This window comes from Anolis sagrei, chromosome 1 (genome assembly GCF_037176765.1).
Source record: "Anolis sagrei isolate rAnoSag1 chromosome 1, rAnoSag1.mat, whole genome shotgun sequence".
In the NCBI taxonomy this organism is placed as follows: domain Eukaryota; kingdom Metazoa; phylum Chordata; class Lepidosauria; order Squamata; family Dactyloidae; genus Anolis; species Anolis sagrei.
Window position 1 is genome coordinate 283,722,304 of NC_090021.1, and position 20,563 is coordinate 283,742,866.

Below are 20,563 nucleotides of genomic sequence, written 5' to 3' on the forward strand. Positions count from 1 at the left end.
TCCGACTTTGGGAGGTGGTGCTCACCTCCATTTTTAAGCTGAAGAGCTGGCATTGTCCGTAGACACCTCCAAGGTCATGTGGCGGCATGACTGAATGGAGCACGGTTACCTTCCCAACAAAGCAGTACCTATCGATCTACTCACATTTGCATGTTTTCGAACTGCTAGGTTGGCAGAAGCTGGGGCTAACAGCGGGAGCTTGCACTGTCCCACAGAGTCGAACCACAGACCTTCCGCCAACCTAAGTTCTGCAGCTTAGCAGTTTATTATTTATTTATATATTTATTTCGTACATTCGTACCCTGTCCTTCTCAGCCCTGTGGGTGGGGGGTGAGGACTCAGGGCAACTTCACAACATGTACTCATTTGAGTGCTAACCACACTCATAAACATATTTAAAACAGTTCATTAAAATACATTACATTAAAACATTTGATTAAAATCACAGCGGTCTAAAATCAGTGTCTGGGACAGTCCATTGTCATACATATCACATTGAGACTTATTCCCAAATGCTGCTGCTACTGTTCAACCCGCTGCAACATTGCACATTATAGTACATTCAGTCAGCAGGTTCAGCAGTTCAGTGGTTTAACCCACTGCACCACTGGGTTAAATAGAAATATTATCAATAGAAATCTTATCTCTTTAAAATTCTATGGATAGTGACTAAAATCCAGTGTTTTCCTTTTCTCACTGTCTTTAGTTTTTAATAAGTGATCGTGACAGAGATCCCCAGTGCAACCTCCACTGCTCCAGATCTCCAACCAAGCCCCTCTGTGCCTCGGATGGCAGGACATATGAGTCAACCTGTGATTATCAGAGAGCAAAATGCAGGGATGCAAACCTGAGCATAGCTCATCGAGGCCGATGCAAAGGTAAGGGAAAGAATGGTGGCTCCTTTGGGATAGGAATATGTCATGTATTTTTTGAACGAACAAGCTGCTGCTGGCATTGAACAAGGTAAGTGTTTTAGAAATACAAACTCTTACTTTAGAAGAATTGTGTAGCCCACTGAATGTTACTGAACACTTAGCACACCTACCAAATTAGCCTTAGTTGTTAGGAGATGCAGTTTGACAAGATTTGGAGGGTTGTACAATTTGCATGCTTCATTTAGATGCATTTATCAAATAAAAAGCCAGTGACAGGCTGAGAATATTGGTAATATGTAAGAGGAAGTGAGGATAGTAGCATTGCAAAGTATTTTCCTTCTTCAGTTGATCACTTCATTATGTTCATGTAAATCTTGGAGAATTTCCCTCATGCCTTTAGAAATATGGCCCTCATAATAATTGTTGTATTGTGATTAGAGATGTAAAAATCTGGAGATGTGCAAGTTATGGGGAAAATAATTTACTTTTTTGTGGGGAACGGGGAAGAGATGTTTGAACAAATGGAAAAATGTTGTCTTCGAAGCCATTACAAATTGAATGTTATTCTGTTACATTAGGAAAACAAAAAGTATTGTGCATAATTTTTATGCAAAGAGAACTTGTAGCAGCTTAGAAAGTCGCTGAGAGAACAACGTTGGTTGCATAGATTTACATAAACTAAGTCCACTCACTCAGATGTATAATTTGTTTGTCATAAAATTAGCATTCTTGGTACAAGTGGAATTTATTTTTTTAACATTTTTGTTTTTGCTTTTACTAATGGCCTGAAGTGTAACACCTCAATGGAGAGGAACCCCCTTGGTTTTGGTTACTTTATCAGGGAAAAGGAATTATTGTGTGTACAAATAATATGTTATAAGAAAATAACACTTGGAAGGGTTTCCCTATAGACATTTTCACAGACATTGGTAAGATTTTTCCCCATTGCTTTTATTATTTAAATTTCATTAGGTTTTTTCTCACTTATTCCAGATGCCGGTCAAAGTAAATGCAGATTAGAAAGGGCTCAGGCATTGGATCAAGCAAAGAAGCCACAAGAAGCAGTCTTCATTCCAGAGTGCGGTGAGGATGGATCATTCACCCAAGTAAGGTCTTCATCAGTGCTCAGTCCATCTCCTATATAGACATTTGTAAACAATTCTAAAAGGTACAGTGAAAATATTCATATGGGAGCAGTGTGACAAAGCTTAAGATGATGCCTTTGGGCGAAAGGTGATAGATAAATGTTCTGTGCACTGGTTGCTTCATATTTAATAGAGAATGTGTGATAGATAAAAAATGTTACAAAAGTCATTACAAAACGAGGGGGGTTGCTGGCACTTTATTTCTAAAGTGTTTCTAAAGTATAGTTAGTTAAAATTTAATTACTGTAATGTTACTAATTGATTATAGTATTTGTGCATAATTAAATTACTATAATTGGGGAAACTTCAGGGGCTCCCTTCTCTATCATTTTTAAAGCTATTGGAGTTCAATTTGTTACAATGGTAGAACACATTTACCACTGTTAGCCCACCAAATTTCAGAATGTTTTACATATCCATTGAGTTTTGGGGAATTTTCAAAGTTTTTATAAATAATAATAATCAATAATAATCAATAATAAAGAAAATCCATTCCTGGTTTGAAAGTATTATCTCCTGTTTAATAGAGTAGTCCTTACATTGAAAATAGTGGCACAAACTATGTTAAATTGGTGGAGACTCAACAATACTGTAGCAAAATGAGCTATAGCATGGTGTCCCACTCACAAAGACAAAAGTTTTTGCAGTTTAGTAAACTTTCCCCATGTTCATATGATAGAAACAATTAGGAACTGACATTTATAACTCAGGAACAAACCTGACAGATGGCGATCCAGCCTCTAAATAATATAATAATAAATAAAATCTGTTCCTAGCTGGAAAGTGTTATTTCCTGTTTAATGGTGTAGTCCTTACATTGAAATTACTATGTTAAATTGGAGGAGCCTCAACAATACTATAGCAAAATGTGCTATAGCACAGTGTCCCTCCCGCATTTATTGGAACTCTGGCTGGCTGGCTACGGAGGGGAATCTCTCTCTCTCTCCCCTATCCTGATTGGTGCTTTCTGATGCTGATGCATTCTGAAAAATGTAGTTTAGGGCAGGGCCTTTTGAATTCTCTGGCATAGGGGTCCTCCCTTCCCAAACGACATTTCCCAGAGTTCTTTTCCCAGAAAACTCTGCTCCCTTCTTTCCCACCCCTAATGGCAAGAGGCCATTATTTTACAAAGGAATGGCAGAGTTGTTCACTTTGCTTTGCCTGCTTGCTTGCCATGAAAATAAAGATCAAGCTGACTTTGGTAGGGAGCCTTCCAAGATTTACAAAATATAAACAAAAATGTATTGGGTAAGTTTCAATTCTAATGTTTTTAGCGTGGGCCATGCAAACACATCAGATATAACTTCAGATATACAAATTTAATACATTTCCTTCTGACTTACAAAATATAAAAAAATGCACATGTCTAAATTTAACTGTTGCAATGAAATAGTTCTGCTTGAAGGCTACTAAAGAGATAATGTAGCAACCTGATTTCAAACTGAGAAAGGCTCATGAATCATCTTTCATTTGGGATAGATAAATCTTTCACTTTCATATTCTCCTACAATATTTTTTTAAACTCATAAATCCTTTCCATTTTATTTATGAGGAAAATTACAAATTCTGGTATGTACTTATAAAGGAATTCAATGACATTCTCATGTCGATGTTCTGGAAGGAATCAATCATTTTGAAGGAAAGTTGTTGCTATGGGTTAAAGAGGCAATTTTTAAGCATGTATTATCTGAAAATATAGTTATGAATATAATGATCCTTTAAAACATCTTTTTAAAAACAATATAAAAGTCAAAATGGAATTGAGAACAGATTGGCATATTTTCTCATATTTTGTAAATGTTAATTTAAAGTATATCATTGCTTCCCCTTGCATCAACTTGGCAGTATAATTATATGGCCTTTAAAAACAACAATGATGACTTTTGAGAACTGTGGTTTGGCTTAGTTGGGAATGCTCAACTTTTTCAGTACAATGCAGCAATAAAGGCACCAAAGAGTAACATATAGTAATTTGTGGTAACTCTCAGTTACAAAATGTAATTAGAAACTATAGTATAGAAATTCCCAGGATAAATGGGATTGATACTGATAAACATGCTGATAAACCAGCCGTTCTGCTCACTGCTTTATCTTTTTATAATTCCTGAGTTTTACCAGGTTTTCTCCTTGGTTATGCTTTATTCTAAGATAGAATAAATGGAGATTTATTCAATTATATTAAACCTGCTATATAAACGTAAACCAACATATCAGCATCTTATTCATGCCAAGATGGGATTTTGACTGTAATAATCTGAGACATAATATGCACACTAACCTATTTCCTAATGTTCGTTTGAAATTCTCTCTTGTGTATATCAGTGAGTTTCACAAGTATGAGACTGTGGTTCTCTTCCTTGATGAGTTTATATGTATGTACTGTTGTAAATCTACTGCTATTCAATAGTTCTGCTGAGAAATCCTTAATTACAGTGGCTCCCAAAAAAGCATTGTTTTTCCTTCTTGTGGCAAATGTTCCTCTGAAAGCAAAATGAATGTTTTTCTTTCCATCCTCTCCTCCCCTCTTGTTATTGAAAGAGCCAAGGCAGATGTTTGTCTTTCATTTCTTATCACTGGAAGTGATTCTTATCAGAAACCTTGCATGAAAGGAAGTCAGTGTGGCTCTTGAGCATCAGTAACCGCGCCCCCCCCCACCAAAAACACACTATTTATGTTTGTTTCTAGAAGAACTGCAAGGTAAGAACAGAACGTTTTAACACCTTTCTAAAAGGAAAATGACTTCTATATAAACTATTGTCCTTCCATGTTATCAGCCTTCAATTAAATAGCAACATGTATAAAACTTATTTCTGCCTCATACAATTGAGGCCACTCTCTTGATGACATCACAAATCAAGCAACTTGAATAAACAGATAAGGGTTTTCTTTGGCAGCTTAAGAGCAATGTAATTCTCTCTCTTTGATGGTGGCCTTAACAAAATTTGGGTAAACCAAACTACAGTTAGGGCAGCAAAGGCAATATTAATAGAGTTTTAATTTAGCATTTGTACTGTTCAATATTTTATTTATTTATTTACAGTATTTATACTCTGCCATTCTCACCTCAAAGGGGAATCAGAACAGCTTTTACAGAACACACATACAGTAAACATTCAATGCTAATTACACAATAACAGGACAGAGGTAAAGGTAGTTTTTCCCATCTTATTTCCGGCATCTTGGAGGCTGTGCTTGACTCCTGCCATGGGGGGCTGGTGGTGGGGGTGCTGTCGCTCCATCTTCGATGCCGAGGAGTTTTCTTCCAATCAGTGTCCTTTATTACCTCCCTACTAAAAGCAGTACCTATTGTATCTACTCGCATTTCTGCTTTCAACCTGCTGGGTGGGCAGCTGAGCTGGGGCTAACAGCAGGTGCTCAACACCAACCTGGGCTCAAACTGTTGACCTTCTGATTGACAGGATTTTACTATAGCACAGTGGTTTAGCCTGCTGTGCTAAGCCCAGCCCCTTCCAGGAAAGACATTATAGTTTTACAGTTCAAAAGAGAATTCAGAGGTCTCCTAATTGCTTAGGGGTGCTGAATTGATGTTCCCACATATCTTTGTATTGCCATATATTTACATTTGGGTATTGTAGTCAATATTTGGAGAGGAAAAGAAAGAGGGTTGCAGGTTTTCTTCTTAGCTCTCCCACCTTCAGGTAACAAATGTACAACTATGTTCAAGTTAGAGACACTCTTGATATAGTTGAGGATTCTGGAAAGGTAGGATACAGTAGTGTGTGTGTAGTTGAAATTGGAAAGTGGGGACAGTATGTATGATCTCATTGAACAGGACTAGGTTTATGGGGTGGACACTTCTGTGCATGAAGCAGGGACACCTCTCACTATCAAATCCATTATACTGCCTACTAGCGCTATTTTACAGATTCTGTAAAGCTCTGTAATTTTATGCTCTTTAAAGTTGTGATCCTCAATTTCGGATTCACAGGCTCATTTGAAGTGTTGACCATCACAAAATGTTGTGTGAGGCACTGTCATTTACAAAATGGCTGTCATGAGTTGTGTGAGCAATTACAGTATTTACTAATGTAGCAGAACACCACATTTACAGAAGGCTAAAATAAAATTATTAGTTTTCCGAAACAGTATACAACAACAGAGGAAGGAGTCTGAGCCCTAAAAACCTATAGCACTGAATCTACATTTTTCTGTTACAAAAGAATATTTATTTTGTTGAGGGGCAAAGAGATAAATCCTCCCCAAATTACATCTAAATCCTTTCCCCTTCAGCCCCCGCCCACTCTTGGCTCTCATCTTCCTCCTATTCCCCTATTGATCTTTATTTCTTCTGGGAAAGCTCTTCTTTACTTCCTTCCCCAACTTTGTCCTTCTTTCTGGCTTCTGGCTTTCTGTTTTTACTTCCTTGTCCTCTATTTCTCTCTCTATTTTTCTTTCTCTTTTCAGTTCCTTACACTTCCATTGTCCCCTCCATGTATCTCATGTGCTTCCATTCTTTCCCATGCTAATCTCCCTAGGAACAGCCATTAGTTTGCTCTCTGCTCACAACCACACGCCTTATCTTTTGGTGACATCCAATTTGAACTTTGCCTACTCTTGTCTACTTGTAATGTCCCATTAGAATTCCTTTTTCTTGTTCAGTCTGAATCTGCTAGGTAGCCAGTGAGGATGCTAGCAAGGCCTGTGTAGTCAGTGTATGTGAGAATAGAGTGGAAAGAGAGACATTGCAGCCTTTAAAATTCATAATAGCAAAGCGAGGGAATCGGAGAGCCTGGGAGGTCTGTGTGAGCACACTGCTCCCATTAGTACTGAGTTAGAGACTCTTATAAAGACTCAGGATGGAATTCTCAGCAACCCATCTGATTCTTCATTCACTGCAGGCTGCCAGTATTACACATCTATATCACTCAGTGGTATAAACATGCCCCAGCTTTCCTTCTAAGAGGATAACAACTGTCATATTTTGAGCTGTGAGGAACTACACAAGAGTCCAGTGCAAGGAAATGAGGATTGGGATGACTGCATTACCGCATGGGCTCTTGTCAGCGTCATGCTGAGCCAGATGATTAATCCAGACTAGTTCCTGCTTTTTCCCATACATACACAATTCTGTGTTTTCCCTTCTCCAGAAGACGGAGTGGAAACAAATCACCCCTTGATTTGCCTCTGTCAAGTTATAATGGACAATCCTGCCAGCTTGTTAAAATGTTTATGTAGTCCTTTGAAACTTCATTCTGGCATCTTCAGTGAGGAATTGAACAGACCCCAACAAAGCTCCCATTCTCCCAGAGGAGCATGCCAGTGGCTACAGTTTTAATGTTTTCATATTCTAATGATTTTTATGGATGCAGGAATTTATTCAAGGGCCCAGTGTCTGAAGTGTTGGCTTTTGTTCTGTTTCACACACTGTAATTGATGTGTCTGACATAGGAGAGAGGGATGTAATAGCATTTCTAATTAATTTGGGGAATGGTGACAGAGCAGTTCTGTTATACAAATCTTTCTTACTATTTTGTCATGTTGAACAAAAATTTTGATGTATTTTTATCCAAATTTGATAAAAAGAAGAAAGTAACACAACTTCTTATGGGATAGAGTGGTCATGTTTGGTTTGTTGTATAAAAATGTCTGTAGAAACCTTGTTAGCTATTTTACAAAGAGCTTATGTAGTACAGTGGTTACATCAGTGAATTATGAGCTATGGTCCATCCGTTTTAATTCAGCCACAAAAATGGCTTTAAGCAGACTACTTTTTACCACCCCTCCATCTATAATATGATGTTGGTTTATTTATTTATTTATTTATTTCAGGCATTTATATCCCGTCTATTTCACTTCCAAAGAGGGACTCAGGATGGCTTGCAAAAGGCAGCCATTAGATGCCAGACAAAATACATTAAAAACATAGTTACAGTTCACACAATTAGAACAATTATAGTCAATTAAAAACAGTTCGCCAGTTCAAAACATTATCCAAATCAGTCCTTTGTGGTCTACTAAAACATTCTCTTCCTGGTTGATCCAACTATTGCACAAACGCTTGATCCCAAAGTCAGGATTTAAGTTTTTTCCCCTAAAGGTCAGGAGGGAGGGGGCAGATCTAATGTCATTGGGGATGGCATCCCATATCCGAGGGGCCACCACAGAGAAGGCCCTGTGTCTCGTTCCCACCAATTGTGACTGAGAAGGAGGTGGGACTGAGATCTGGACCTCCCCAGATGATCCTAACATCCTTGGTAATTCATAAAGGGAGATATGTTTGGATAGGTAAACTGGGCCGGAACTGTTTTAGGGTTTTATAGGTTAAAGCCAGCACTTTGAATTGTGCTTGGAAGCTAATAGGCAACCAGTGGAGCTGGTGTAACAAAGGACCTCACTGTACCTCACTCCAGTGAGCAACCTGGTTGCCAAGTGTTGGACTAGCTGGAGCTTCTGAGCATCTTCAGAGGCAACCCCATGCAGACTGGTTCACTTTTTTGCATGCCAGTTTTAATTGTCTGGGTATGTAGTTGTCCTGTGGCAATAAAGTCCATGAAATTTAATGTATTTAAGCATTTGGGCACTTAGGGAATGTTTTGTACTATTACTAGTTATTCTGAATATGTGGCAAAACTGAGGAATTGGATATGGGCAAGAAATAAAGGCAATAAGGACATAATTGACAAAAAAATGCTTTTCACATTGTCATCAAAAGGCCTGTTTCTGTCCTCCAAAGCTGCTAATTCCTCTCTACGGATAATAATGGTTTTTTGAACATATCATTACATACTGATACTGGTGATTTGTTTGGTAAACTGTTAATTATTAGAATGCTGTTTATATTTTAACTAGGAAATTAGTCAATTAGAGTGCACACCAGCCATTTCCCTTGTTTGTTTTATTATCTATTTTTTCACTTATATTCCACCATTCTTCCAAAGTAGAATTAAAAAGTGCTTTGTGCTTTGGGTACCTTTACTATCTGTAGTGTATGATTTGCAGGTAGATGTTAGCAAACTACTGCCCATCAAAGTGGATAGTACTTTAAGTGGCCAAGGACATGACTCAATATAAGGCAATTTCATGTGGCTGTAGGTTTTTTCACTGCTAATGTTCTTGATAATATCTATTCATATGGATTTTATTAGCTGCTCCAGGGAAGGATTTTGCAGAAGTGTCATAGTTTACATTAATCCACTGTGTCCAGGAGATTTATTACTTTATTTTTTTCTGCACTTAGTTTACTTTGGTAATAATCACAGTCTATATTCTGTTTATCTTCATTTCATAATTATTCTAATCTAATATTTATCAAAATACTCCTTTTTATCTTGTACCTGGTTTTATTTTCACAGTGCTTTATGAATTGTTAAATTATTATCTTTATTGGAGAAAGTGTCCTCCACTATTTCCACAAACATTCATGTGAGGTTTGACAAGGTTAGGGATTTAGTGTGCAGAACTGTAGCACAGTTCTTGATGTAACAAGGGGAGCTGTCCAACCAAGATGTCACATGGATCTCAGCAGAAGGAAGCACTGCAACGGTAACTGAGGTTTGTAGTCATTTGAAATGATCAACCTCCCACTAGAATGGTTCTCAACCTTCCTAATGCTGCGACCCCTTAATACAGTTCCTCATGTTGTGGTGACCCCCAACCATAACATTATTTTTGTTGCTACTTCATAACTGTAATTTTGCTACTATTGTGAATAGTAATGTAAATATCTGATATGCAGGATGTATTTTCATTCACTCAACCAAAGTTGGCATGAATACTCAATATGCCCATATGTGAACACTGGTGGAGTTTGGGGAAAATAGACATTGACATTTGGGAGTTGTAGTTGCTGGGATCAAAGAGCATTCTGAACCCCACCAATGATAGAATTGGGCCAAACTGCCCACAGAGAACCCCCATGACCAACAGAAAATACTGGAGGGGTTTGGGAGGAATTGATAGTGATTGTATGCCTGCTTTCCCACCCCCTGCTTGGCTTCTCAGAAACAGCCCTCCCCTTGGCTGGGGGGGGGGGGGCAATCACAGCAGGAGGAGGGCTTTTGGAGGGAGGATTCACTGTCTGTTTCCAAAAAGGAATAGAAGGACAGGGGAAGAGATCTTCAGCCTACTCTGCCAAAGGGGTTCCTAAGACCATCAGAAATAGGTGTTTTCTGATGGTCTTTGGCGACCCCTCTGAAACTCCCCCTTGCAACCCCCCCAGGTTGAGAAATGCAGCACTAGAGTATCAGTAAGGTCCTGATCTTGAGTATCTTCTTAAATTTCTTCTCTCTTCCTGAGCAATGTCGCTAAGTCCTCCTTGTACTTGGACTCCTCAGCTCTCTGCGTCTGAAGTTCTGTGGATGATTGAGCGCAAGCACTTTGTTTTTCTAAAGTGAAAGATTAAGTCATTATAAATGTTCACAAATCAGTTTCAACTTTGGAGAATAAAGAAGCACTCAATGCACAATGGCAAGCACTCAGTACAATGTGAACTATATTCAGTATGATCTCTTGGAACAGGTAAAATATGAGTCATGTCTGATATTTTGACCACATTTTTTAATTTGTGCAAATAGGTTTGTTAGGATTAGGGTTTTCTGACATATTATGCATTAATATATATAATCATGCATACAAAGGGAAGATAGTGCAACTGGTAGTATGAAAAAGCATGAAATATCTTTTTCTTTCAATTATTGGATGTGGTTAAATAATTTAAAATTCATCGGAAAAAAACATATTTTATCAGCAAATATTTATTTCTTGAATAAATATTCAAGTTCTTATGCTCCTTTTAGCTGCTGCTGCACGCGCGCAGACACACACACACACACACGAGGCTGAATTCTGAGAAATGAGTGACTAGTAAGTTTTGTTTTTTTCCCAACAGGTGCAGTGCCATACCTATACTGGATACTGTTGGTGTGTAACTCCAGATGGCAAACCCATCAGTGGGTCTTCTGTACAGAACAAAACTCCTGTATGTTCAGGTACTAAGGAAGAAGAAATGGTTTGTTTGCTTGTTTGTTTTGATGCAGAAATATTGTGGATGGTGGTAGAGGGAAACAAGCATTTTGATTTTTTTTACTTTAAAAACTTCTGATTGTATCCTAGTAATTTAGAATTAGCTTTTTTCCCCATAGGAATCTGAAGTGGCCATAACTGCTCCATCTTGTGGCCAGATAATTTTCAGTGCTGTTTGAGAGCCGTCCTTTAATTCCTTCTGTTTCTTTAAATGCTGCAAATACATCTAACCATCAGATGAAAAGGGGGAAAGAAAATAACACTATGAATTTGCTCTGAATTTGGCCAAGACCAAGTTTTAAATTATAATTCTCATTGTTGGATATCTGGTACAAGTGAGTTGCCGCTTTGTGGTACACAGCTCTTGGGACATCAGGCTGAAGATATTTTCAAATATAACCTTTTGATTCTGTCCTTAGGTGTTTCTATACTATAGAACGAATGCAGCTTGAAACTACTTTAACTGCCATGGTTCAATGCTATGGAGTCGTGGGATTTGTAGTTGGTGAGGCACCAGAACATTTTGACAGTGAAGCCTAGAAACCTTGTAAAACGACAACTCCCAGGATTCTATAGCATTGAATCATGGCAGTTAAAGTGGTCTCAAGCTGTATTAGTTCTATAGTCTAGATACACCCTTAGTAGTATTTTCATCCTTAAAGACAAAATGAAGGTTCATTCGATTTATTGTTTGTCATAAGTTGGTGAGAATATTGCTGGATTTCTTCCCAGAAATAATTAGAAATAAAATAAGTTATATAGCTTTAGGTTACATCAGACCTCAGAAATTACTTTCAGTGGCAGACAATGAACAGCGAGCTGGTATTCTGTCCAAACCTGAAATAATTTACCCTCATTCTGTTCGACCCAAATCAATTCTGTAACATAATTCCTTGGTGGGTGTTGGACAGCCTGATGGAAACCTTTCCATCAGGTCACATAGACAGCTTTCATATGTGTATGCACTCCTTTCTCTCTACCTTTTTTTTGCAGTGAGTAGCCTTATTTACTTCAAATTGTATCCAGAAAATGATTGGCTCAGTACAATGCTGACGGGGAAAGCAACAACAGCTTTGGAGACTGGATGTGTAGGGACAGTTGTCTGGATACTATTTTAGAACATGGTATCTGAGACTTGGCTGGACTTTGAGGTGGTGTCTATGAATATTTTGCTCTTGTAGTATCCTCAGCTACAAACCTGTTTGTTTCCTTTTTTTAAAAGGTTCTGTAACTGACCGGCCAGTAGGACAGGGTAATTCAGGGAGAAAAGGTGAGTAGAGTTTTATGCTCTAAGGGAATGTTGGGGTTGCTTATAGTTGTTCTTAAGCAATGGTGCATCTTCTTTCAACGACAATCTAATGAGCAGGAAATTCTGAGTGGTAAATGCTGCTTTCAAAGGGTGGCTGTTACATCTGACTGGGAAAACCATGATGGATAGGCCAGGAGTAACCATGGATGGAAGCCCAGGCTGTGTTGGAGAAGCAGTGGCACTTCTAAGAGTCTCTGCCCCAGAAAGCAAAGATATATCCTCTTGCCTCTAGGTCAGGCATGGACAAATTTCAGCCCTGCAGGTGTTTTGGACTACAACATTCACAATTCCTAAAAGCCTAATGTAGGCTGTTAGGAATTGTGGGCATTGCAGTCGAAAACACTTGGAGGGCTGAAGTTTGCCCATGCCTGCTCTAGATGCTGCATTTGTAGTAATAATAACATTTGCAACAATGCTTGCCAGTTATAATAGTTTATGAAGAGTTCCAATGGTTGCTCTTTAGTGTTGTGCTTAATTTAGGCTAGCCACAAATTACTTGTAAAAACTTAAAGGGGCAATTTTGATTGTTGGAAATGAAGTCATTTGGGAAATAAAATTCTGGAAAAGATGTAACGTTAGTCTAATCTAGCAAGGCAACTTTTCTTGTGTTAGACACAATCTCATGACCATGGCCTATTTATCATGGCTTTCAACCTCTTGAATGATTCTCTCACAAAGATGTGCTACAAATGCACACAGCAGTGTGTGATCCCTCCTGCTGATCTGTCACAAGTTATTTCAAATTATATATGAATTCAAAAGATTCTAGTCAGCTATTGAATCACAAGGAGGTTCTTTAGACTGAAAAAATAAGGTGACGTTTTGATTAAGGAGGAAAAAGTACTTCTGGGCTTAAAATTCCCCTGTGCAATTTATTAATTCTCTTGTTCATGCTTTAGTAAGAATTGTATTATTCACTGCAGAAAAATTAGTCCTAATTTCCTCATGTCCTTTCAGTTACTGAGATGATAAAACATTAACCTCATTTTAAGCTGTATTGTGTTATTTGTCTCACTGGAGGAAGAAATCTGTCTATTTCAGGTTGAATCCCCTGCCATTTTGTAATTTGCCTTGTAAAAAATAAAATGCTTAGACTGCCTCATCAGCAGAATTTGTTCAACTCTGTGATGAAGCATTCATCGCCTTGGAAGTGAAAACCACAATTGGGGTTTATAGAACTTCTTGCTCATTCATCTGCAGTCTTGGATTAACCACTTATGACCTTTAATCCTTCTTGTATATGGTTGATGCAAAGCAGAGTAGCTCAGCTCTTTTTTGCCATGTGCTGAATGGTGAATTGACGGAAGCTTGACAGTATTTTTATGTCTGTCTCCATGCTTTTGGCACTGCCCTTTCATTGAACTTTCCCATTTGTTTGCCAGGCGATTAGTCCTGAAAATAAATTGTCATGTTTTCCCCCCCAACATAGTATTTTAATCACTTTCTCTCCTTGTATATAGTTGATAAAGATAGTCCGCACTTCTGTGTTAACCTCAAAGGGGAGCCAGAGCACGGATGTTTAAGGTTCCTTTCTTACATGTTCCATCCTATACTCTCCAATGGAGCATACAGAATTCTCTGAGGCTGGCTCAGAGAGAATGTGATGCTCTTACCCTTTGATAATCTTACCGTGATTGCTGCTTGTATTTCTGCAGATTACTTCTAACATTTTTTGCTTTGTGTCAGTCCATTTATAAGTTTTCTGAACCATCCATAGTGATTCTGTGAGTTAAAATTTGTGTCAATATCTGCTCTTAGTTTCAGTATTGGACTTTGTCCTCAGGGTGATGGATGACCTGCCTTGAACCCTGAGTTTGCTTTCAACACTGTATTTGCTCCATTCTCAGTTCTGTTCTACCATGCCGTGTCCATTTAACAACTCATCCTCAATTCCCTAATTTGACAGGTTACTGTGCTTTCTTCCCTGTTTTATCTAGATTTCACCACATCTTCTAATATGATGCTTTGCTTCATCTTAGGTTTGTTGAGTCCTGGCTATGTTTCTTGCCTGATCATAGACATCATTTAACAATCATCTTTCTGAATTTTGCTTGCTGTTCAATCATTTGTTTTTTCTATTCTTGACTGGTGTTTTGTTTTATTATGTATTATGTTTTGCCATTACACCTGTGATTAATAGCTACTATCCGTATCCGTGCTCTGCTCGCCCCACCAGGTCAATAGATATCTTGAGCAATGATCAATCTAGTTGCCCCAAGGAACTGGGAAATTGTTGTTTCTGATCAATGTTTGATGCTTTGTCTTATGTCTGTTATAACAGGCTACGTTTTTAAATTTAATTTTAGTTGTTTAAGTCATAATTCGTGTTTATGTGTTCGGTTGTTTAAATTTTGTTAGTATGGATATATTGTTGTTGTATTCGGACATTGCATGTTTGCTTTTTATGTTTGGAATCTGCCCTGAGTCGCTCTGGGGAGATAGAGCGGAATATAAATAACATTATTATTATTATTATTGTTATTGTTATTGTTATTTGAAACACCACAAGATAAGTCCACAGCAGACACTCTGCTGGCTGTTGTATTGGATCACATGTCGGACACTTCCCAAGTGTCTAGGACAGTGAGATATATTGGCAAATAATGCGTGCAAATCCCAGTAAGATGGCCTTTTGCAGCTGGCAGATGGTAATCTTGTCAGTGCTGGTTGTGTTTAAGTGCAGGCCAAGGTCTTTAGGCACTGCACCCAGTTTGCCGATCACCACTGGGACCACCTTGACTGGTTTGTGCCAGAGTCTTTGCAGTTCGATCTTTAAATCCTCATATCGTGTCAGCTTTTCCAGTTGTTTCTCTTCAATCCTGCTGTCACCTGGGATTGCAACATCGACAATCCATACTTTGTTTTTTAACACGATTGTAAGGTCAGGAGTATTGTGCTCCAAAAATCTGTCTGTCTGAATCCGGAAGTCCCAGAGTAGCTTGACATGTTCATTCTCTGTAACTTTTTCCAGCTTGTGATCCCACCAGTTCTTTGTCGCAGGCAGATGATATTTGTGGCACAAGTTCCAATGACTCATCTGAGCAATGGTGTTATGCCTTTGCTTGTGGTCTGTCTGCACGATCTTCTTGCAGCAGCTGAGGATGTGATTTATTGTTTCATTTGCTTCCTTCCAGAGTCTACACTTGGGATCTGTCGCTGACTTTTCAATTCTGGTTTTGATGGCACTGGTTCATTATTATTATTATTATTATTATTATTATTATTATTTTACCATTGTTGATCCAATTTTTTGAATCTAGCACATGCACAGTATAACAAGTATCCCTCTGTTTCTTCGTGGAAGTCTAAAAAGGGGTCTTGTTTTTCTCTCATCTAGGTGAATCAGGTCATTGTGCGATCTGTATGGCAGGGTTAGTTGACATTCTTTCAAATAGAATGTTTGTAAATATTGAGATAGAGAGTTGGGACAATTTATACAGGATTTTAAAAACAAAATGTGGAGAGGAAACAGGTGCATGCTTCAGGCATGAAAATATCCACTCATGGAGGCTAGCAAATTCCAAAGGTTCCAGAGTCATTGGATAATCCTTTTGGCTACATATGGAGAGATGTTTCACAAAAGGAATTGTGTATTAAACTGAAATGATAATTCCTTCCCCTCAGGGCTTCAATGCCAATGTGAGATCACCCATTCTCCCCTGGATTAAACAAACCTACCAGCAATTTCAAAGATGAAGCAGTTAGAAAATTCAGTCATAATCTGTTGTCATGTCTCAGACACCTTATGCTAAAGTAAATATTACATTTTGAGGTGCCATAAGACTTTTGGTCTCTTGGTATTTGAATTAGGTGTTGTAACTGTGTGCCTTCAAGTAATTTCCAAGTTAGGTTTGTTTTAGGGCCACCTTATCACAGGATATTCTGGGCACAATTTGCTCCAAAGAGTTTTGCATTTTGCCTTCCTCTGGAACAGAAAGTATGTCTTACCCAAGGTTTCTACATCTGAGCAGGGATTAAAGTCCTCTTCAAGTTCTAGTCCAACACTCAAACCACTGAACCACATTGGATATGACTTAGTCATATCTTTTCTAAATCTCTTTTCCTATAGTTTGAATCCAGTGCTCCATGTCCCATTCTCTGGAGAAGCAAAAAAACAAAAAACAAAAAAACAAACCCACTCCATCTTCAATACCTACCAAATATTTAAACATGGCTATCATGCAATCAACCTTCTCCAAACTAAACATACCCATCTCCCTAAGCCATTGATTATAGGGTATGTTTTTCACATATTTAAATGTTTTGGTTGCCCTTTTCTGGACTTGTTCTAGCATGCCAATATTCTTTTTGAATTAGGGTGATTAGAACTAGAGAGCATTTCAGGTGAGGTTTGACAAAAGCAGAATAGAGTGATAATATTACTTTCCTTGATCTTGGCACTATACTCCTTTTGATGCTGCCTAGAATTGTATTGGTTTCTTTCTGCTACTGCAACACATTTTGACTGTTGATACCTTGTGGCCTACTAAAGTTCCTAAATCCCTTTCATATGTATTTTTTCAAGCCAGCTGTCACTGATGCAATATCTGTGCATTTTATTTTTTTTCTGCTGGTGTAATACCTTACATTTCTCCTTGTTGACAATTTTTTGTTTTGTTTTTTGTAATCATGATTGACTTATAATGCTGCTTCTTCTACCTTGTTTGATCTATTTTTTGAAATAGGTTATACTCCTATGTTACTGCATTCCAATCATGAGACTCATTTTACAAGGTTTCAGTGTTGCTTAATATATCGTATTTTATTTGTGTGTTAAGAGTTCAAGTCCATCTTGTTTATTTCTTATATTTTGTGAATTAGTTTAGGGACACAGAAAACCATTGGCAATTCCTCTTAGTGGCTTATTTAAGATCTTCCCTCTCTATTATTGCATCATTGTACTATTCACCCAGATCTCTCTAACAGTCAGGATATTAACTCTAACACTTGATGAACCTCTGTCCTCAAAATTTCTGTCCTCCTCCACACATGACTCAACTAATACTCTGAGTTTAGTTTTTATCCAAATAGTTTGTCTTAAAAGCAAAAGATGCTTACAATTATTTAAAGAAGAGTTTATTAGCATCCAAGTAAAAATACCTTTATGTTCTCCATCTTTGGTCCAAGCAGTGGTAACTATATGGGACTATCCATTGAATGTCTGTGATAGCCTTCAGTGATACAAATGTTATGCATATGTGGAAAACTAATAGAAGTAATTGACTTGTATTATCTTCTTCCCTTTATTTCTTTCCTCGTTGAATTGTCATGGATGTGGTCTGGGACATCTTCCAAGGCTGAGATGCTTCATCTCATTGAGGTCCTCTTTATCTCACAGTTACTCTGTTGCGATGTGATATTTTCTCTTTTGTATTTTTGTTGTTTTGTTATTCAATGAATTGGGTCAAATTAATAACTATGAACCTGTTGCTGTTGCTACCAGTTGAAACCTATGTTGTTTTTTCTCTTTCCATTTAGAAGAAATGTTACATTGAAAGAAGTAATCTAACTATGTTCATACGGACTTCAGCCTCTGTTTTTCAGTCTGCTACCCTTCTCTCCCTCTATTTTCGCTCTGTCCTGGGTTTCTCCTTCCCCCACATGCAATACAGACATAGTTGACGAGGTGTCCATTCTCTTCTCTGAGGAAATGAAAAGGCATATTGTAAGCCCCCAAACTCAGTCTGGTTGTCAGCCAGGAATTAGTTTTCTAAAGGAGAGAAGTGGGGGAGGGAGGAGGGCTGAAAAGAGAAAGTACACTTTGCAAAAGTTTTGCCTAGGTTCACTGCACATGGCTGGAGATGTAAAGGGGGTATTATGGCTCCTAAGCATGCAGGTGTCAGAAGGAAGGCAGATTGTGTGTCTGGGAGGAATTAGGCAAAAAATTTGGACTATTTATTTAATCCTCTAGAGCAGCCCTTTTTCTCTTCTATTTTTTTTTAAACAGACTGCTTTACAGGGGGCACGTGTGGTAATTAACACATGCAGCTGTAGGGCTTCAACCATATGGTTGAATTTCAAATGGCCATTGATCTGGGAAATTTGCTGCCATCCCAGCCCCCCACCCTGCATCCAGAAGCCTTGAAGATGTGAGGGAGGTTTTATGGAGAGGCTTTACTTAAGAGAGAGACTGTTGCACTGAGGGGAGAGTAGCTTAAAGGCATAGGGTGCTCTCTAAAGTACCTTTTACTGCATTCATCTACTGAAAACTCACAATAAATAAAAGAACATGAGTTTTTTAAAAAATGTATTCATTATTGGCTGTGTCTAAATAAGGCAAATAGGGTTTGCTTACATTAAAACAATGCCTATTGAACACTAACAGTTTAACTGATGCCAACTATGCCCAATCTTCTGCTGCTCCAACTTTTCCTGCAAATGGGAAACCTCAAGGGGCAGAGTATAAAGAAGAAAAACTATGACCTTGGCTGGGATAGGCTGGGGTGCAAAACCTCTGACGGTTATACTGATTTTTAAGAGTCTATATGTGCTTGAAACACCAGGATACTGCAAGAACAAGCCACAAGTATAAAGACAAAGATCAACCTAGAGGAAAAATATTCTTGCCATATATCAAGGGAACCACTGACTGCATTGGGAAATCGAGAAACACAACCTACAAACAGTCTACAGACCCACCAAGAAAATTCAACAAATGCTATGTTCCTCAAAGAATAATAGAAATCCTCAAACCACCTCAGGAGTCTACCATATACCATTCAAGTGGACAAGTCTATATAGGAACCACCAAATGCGATGCCCAAACACTAATCAAAGAACACGAAAGGCCTGCAGACTAATTCAACCAGAGAAGTCAGCTATAGCAGAGCACTTGATGAATGAAGCTGGACACAGAATATTATTTGAGAACACAGAAATGCTGGACCACTCTGACAAACATTATGTCAGAATACACAGAGAAGCCATTGAAATCCACATGCATGTGGACAATTTCAACAGAAAGGAGGAAACCATGAAAATGGAACAAAATCTAGTTACCAGTATTTAAAAAAACCATCAGAATCTAGTCAGTAAATAAAGAACACCACACAGAAACAGGGGAATTCCAGACAGCAAACAATCAAGTACCAGTTAAACAAAGGATGCCTCCAGGCAAACAACCAGGCTACCTCTATGCAAATACCCCCAGTGATTAACCTTGCAGCTAGAAGGCTCTTCAATGCTAATCAAGCTTGCTAATTACAACATTCACACTTGCTTCAAACAGACAAAGGTTATTTCTCCCACCCTGGACATTTCAGATACACACATACACACATATACACACACACTCTACTGGCCTCATTTCCAACAGTCCTCTGAAGATGCCAGCCACAGATGCAGGTGAAACAGCAGGAGACAATGCTACTGGAACATGGCCATACAGCAACTCAACACTGGGACACTTTGCTTCAAAAATCATGGACAATGTGGTATGGGATAACCCAGTGATGGTGCCAAGAATGAGGTCAAGTAAAGTATGTATCAACTTGGCTCTAGTAGTAATCCGTTGTGCCTTTCATTAAACAAAAACGAACAGTGCCTTCTCAGCTCTGGGCATTACAGCTTCCAAAGACCTGTGGGTATTCTGAATGAGGAATGTGAAGGTGTTCTCTTGGTTTTAAATTGGGAAGTATGTAGAGATGCTGTTCTAAGCAAGACAACATGGGTTGAGTATTGCTTATCCAAAATTCTTGGGATCACAAGTGTTCTGGATTTTTTCAGATTTTGAAATATATCTATATTGGCACATGCATGCATAAGGAGATATCCTGGAGATGAGATCCAAGTCTAAACGCAACATTTATTTATGTACCATATACACCTTGACGATGCATATAGCTTGAAGGTAATTTTATATTTTATTTAAACTAATTTTGTACATGAAACAAAGTTTGTGAACATTGAACCATCAGAAAGCAAAGGTGTCATCCTATTTGAAGGAATTTGGAGTGTTCTAGATTTGGGAATTCTCAATAAGGGGTGCCCAAACTGTATTCCAACATACTACTTCTTAATGAAATCCCAAGAGAGCACCTATCATATACCCTTCATGCACCTATCATATGCCTTTCTCAGCCTCTAGCTGAGAAAGGCAGTATACAAATGTAGTAAATAAAATAAAAATAAAATAAATAAAAATGTCCACAGATGTTGCCTATTTGGAAGAGGAAGAACAACTTCATGGCTGTTGTTAATGGTCTGACTTCAAAGAGATGCTTCTATTTTTATGTTACAAACCAAGAATAGGT

General features: G+C 38.2%; 1 protein-coding gene across 3 annotated transcripts in view; it reads left to right on the plus strand.

The window, feature by feature from the left end:
- Positions 1-20,563, plus strand: part of SMOC1 (SPARC related modular calcium binding 1) — a 97,442-nt gene that overhangs the window by 25,799 nt on the left and 51,080 nt on the right. For all 3 annotated transcript variants that reach the window (XM_060761893.2, XM_060761885.2, XM_060761901.2), the window contains exons 2-5: positions 707-878; positions 1,869-1,981; positions 10,869-10,968; positions 12,225-12,272. In XM_060761893.2, the coding sequence (XP_060617876.2) occupies positions 707-878; positions 1,869-1,981; positions 10,869-10,968; positions 12,225-12,272 (433 nt within the window). The remainder of the gene's footprint in view (positions 1-706; positions 879-1,868; positions 1,982-10,868; positions 10,969-12,224; positions 12,273-20,563) is intronic.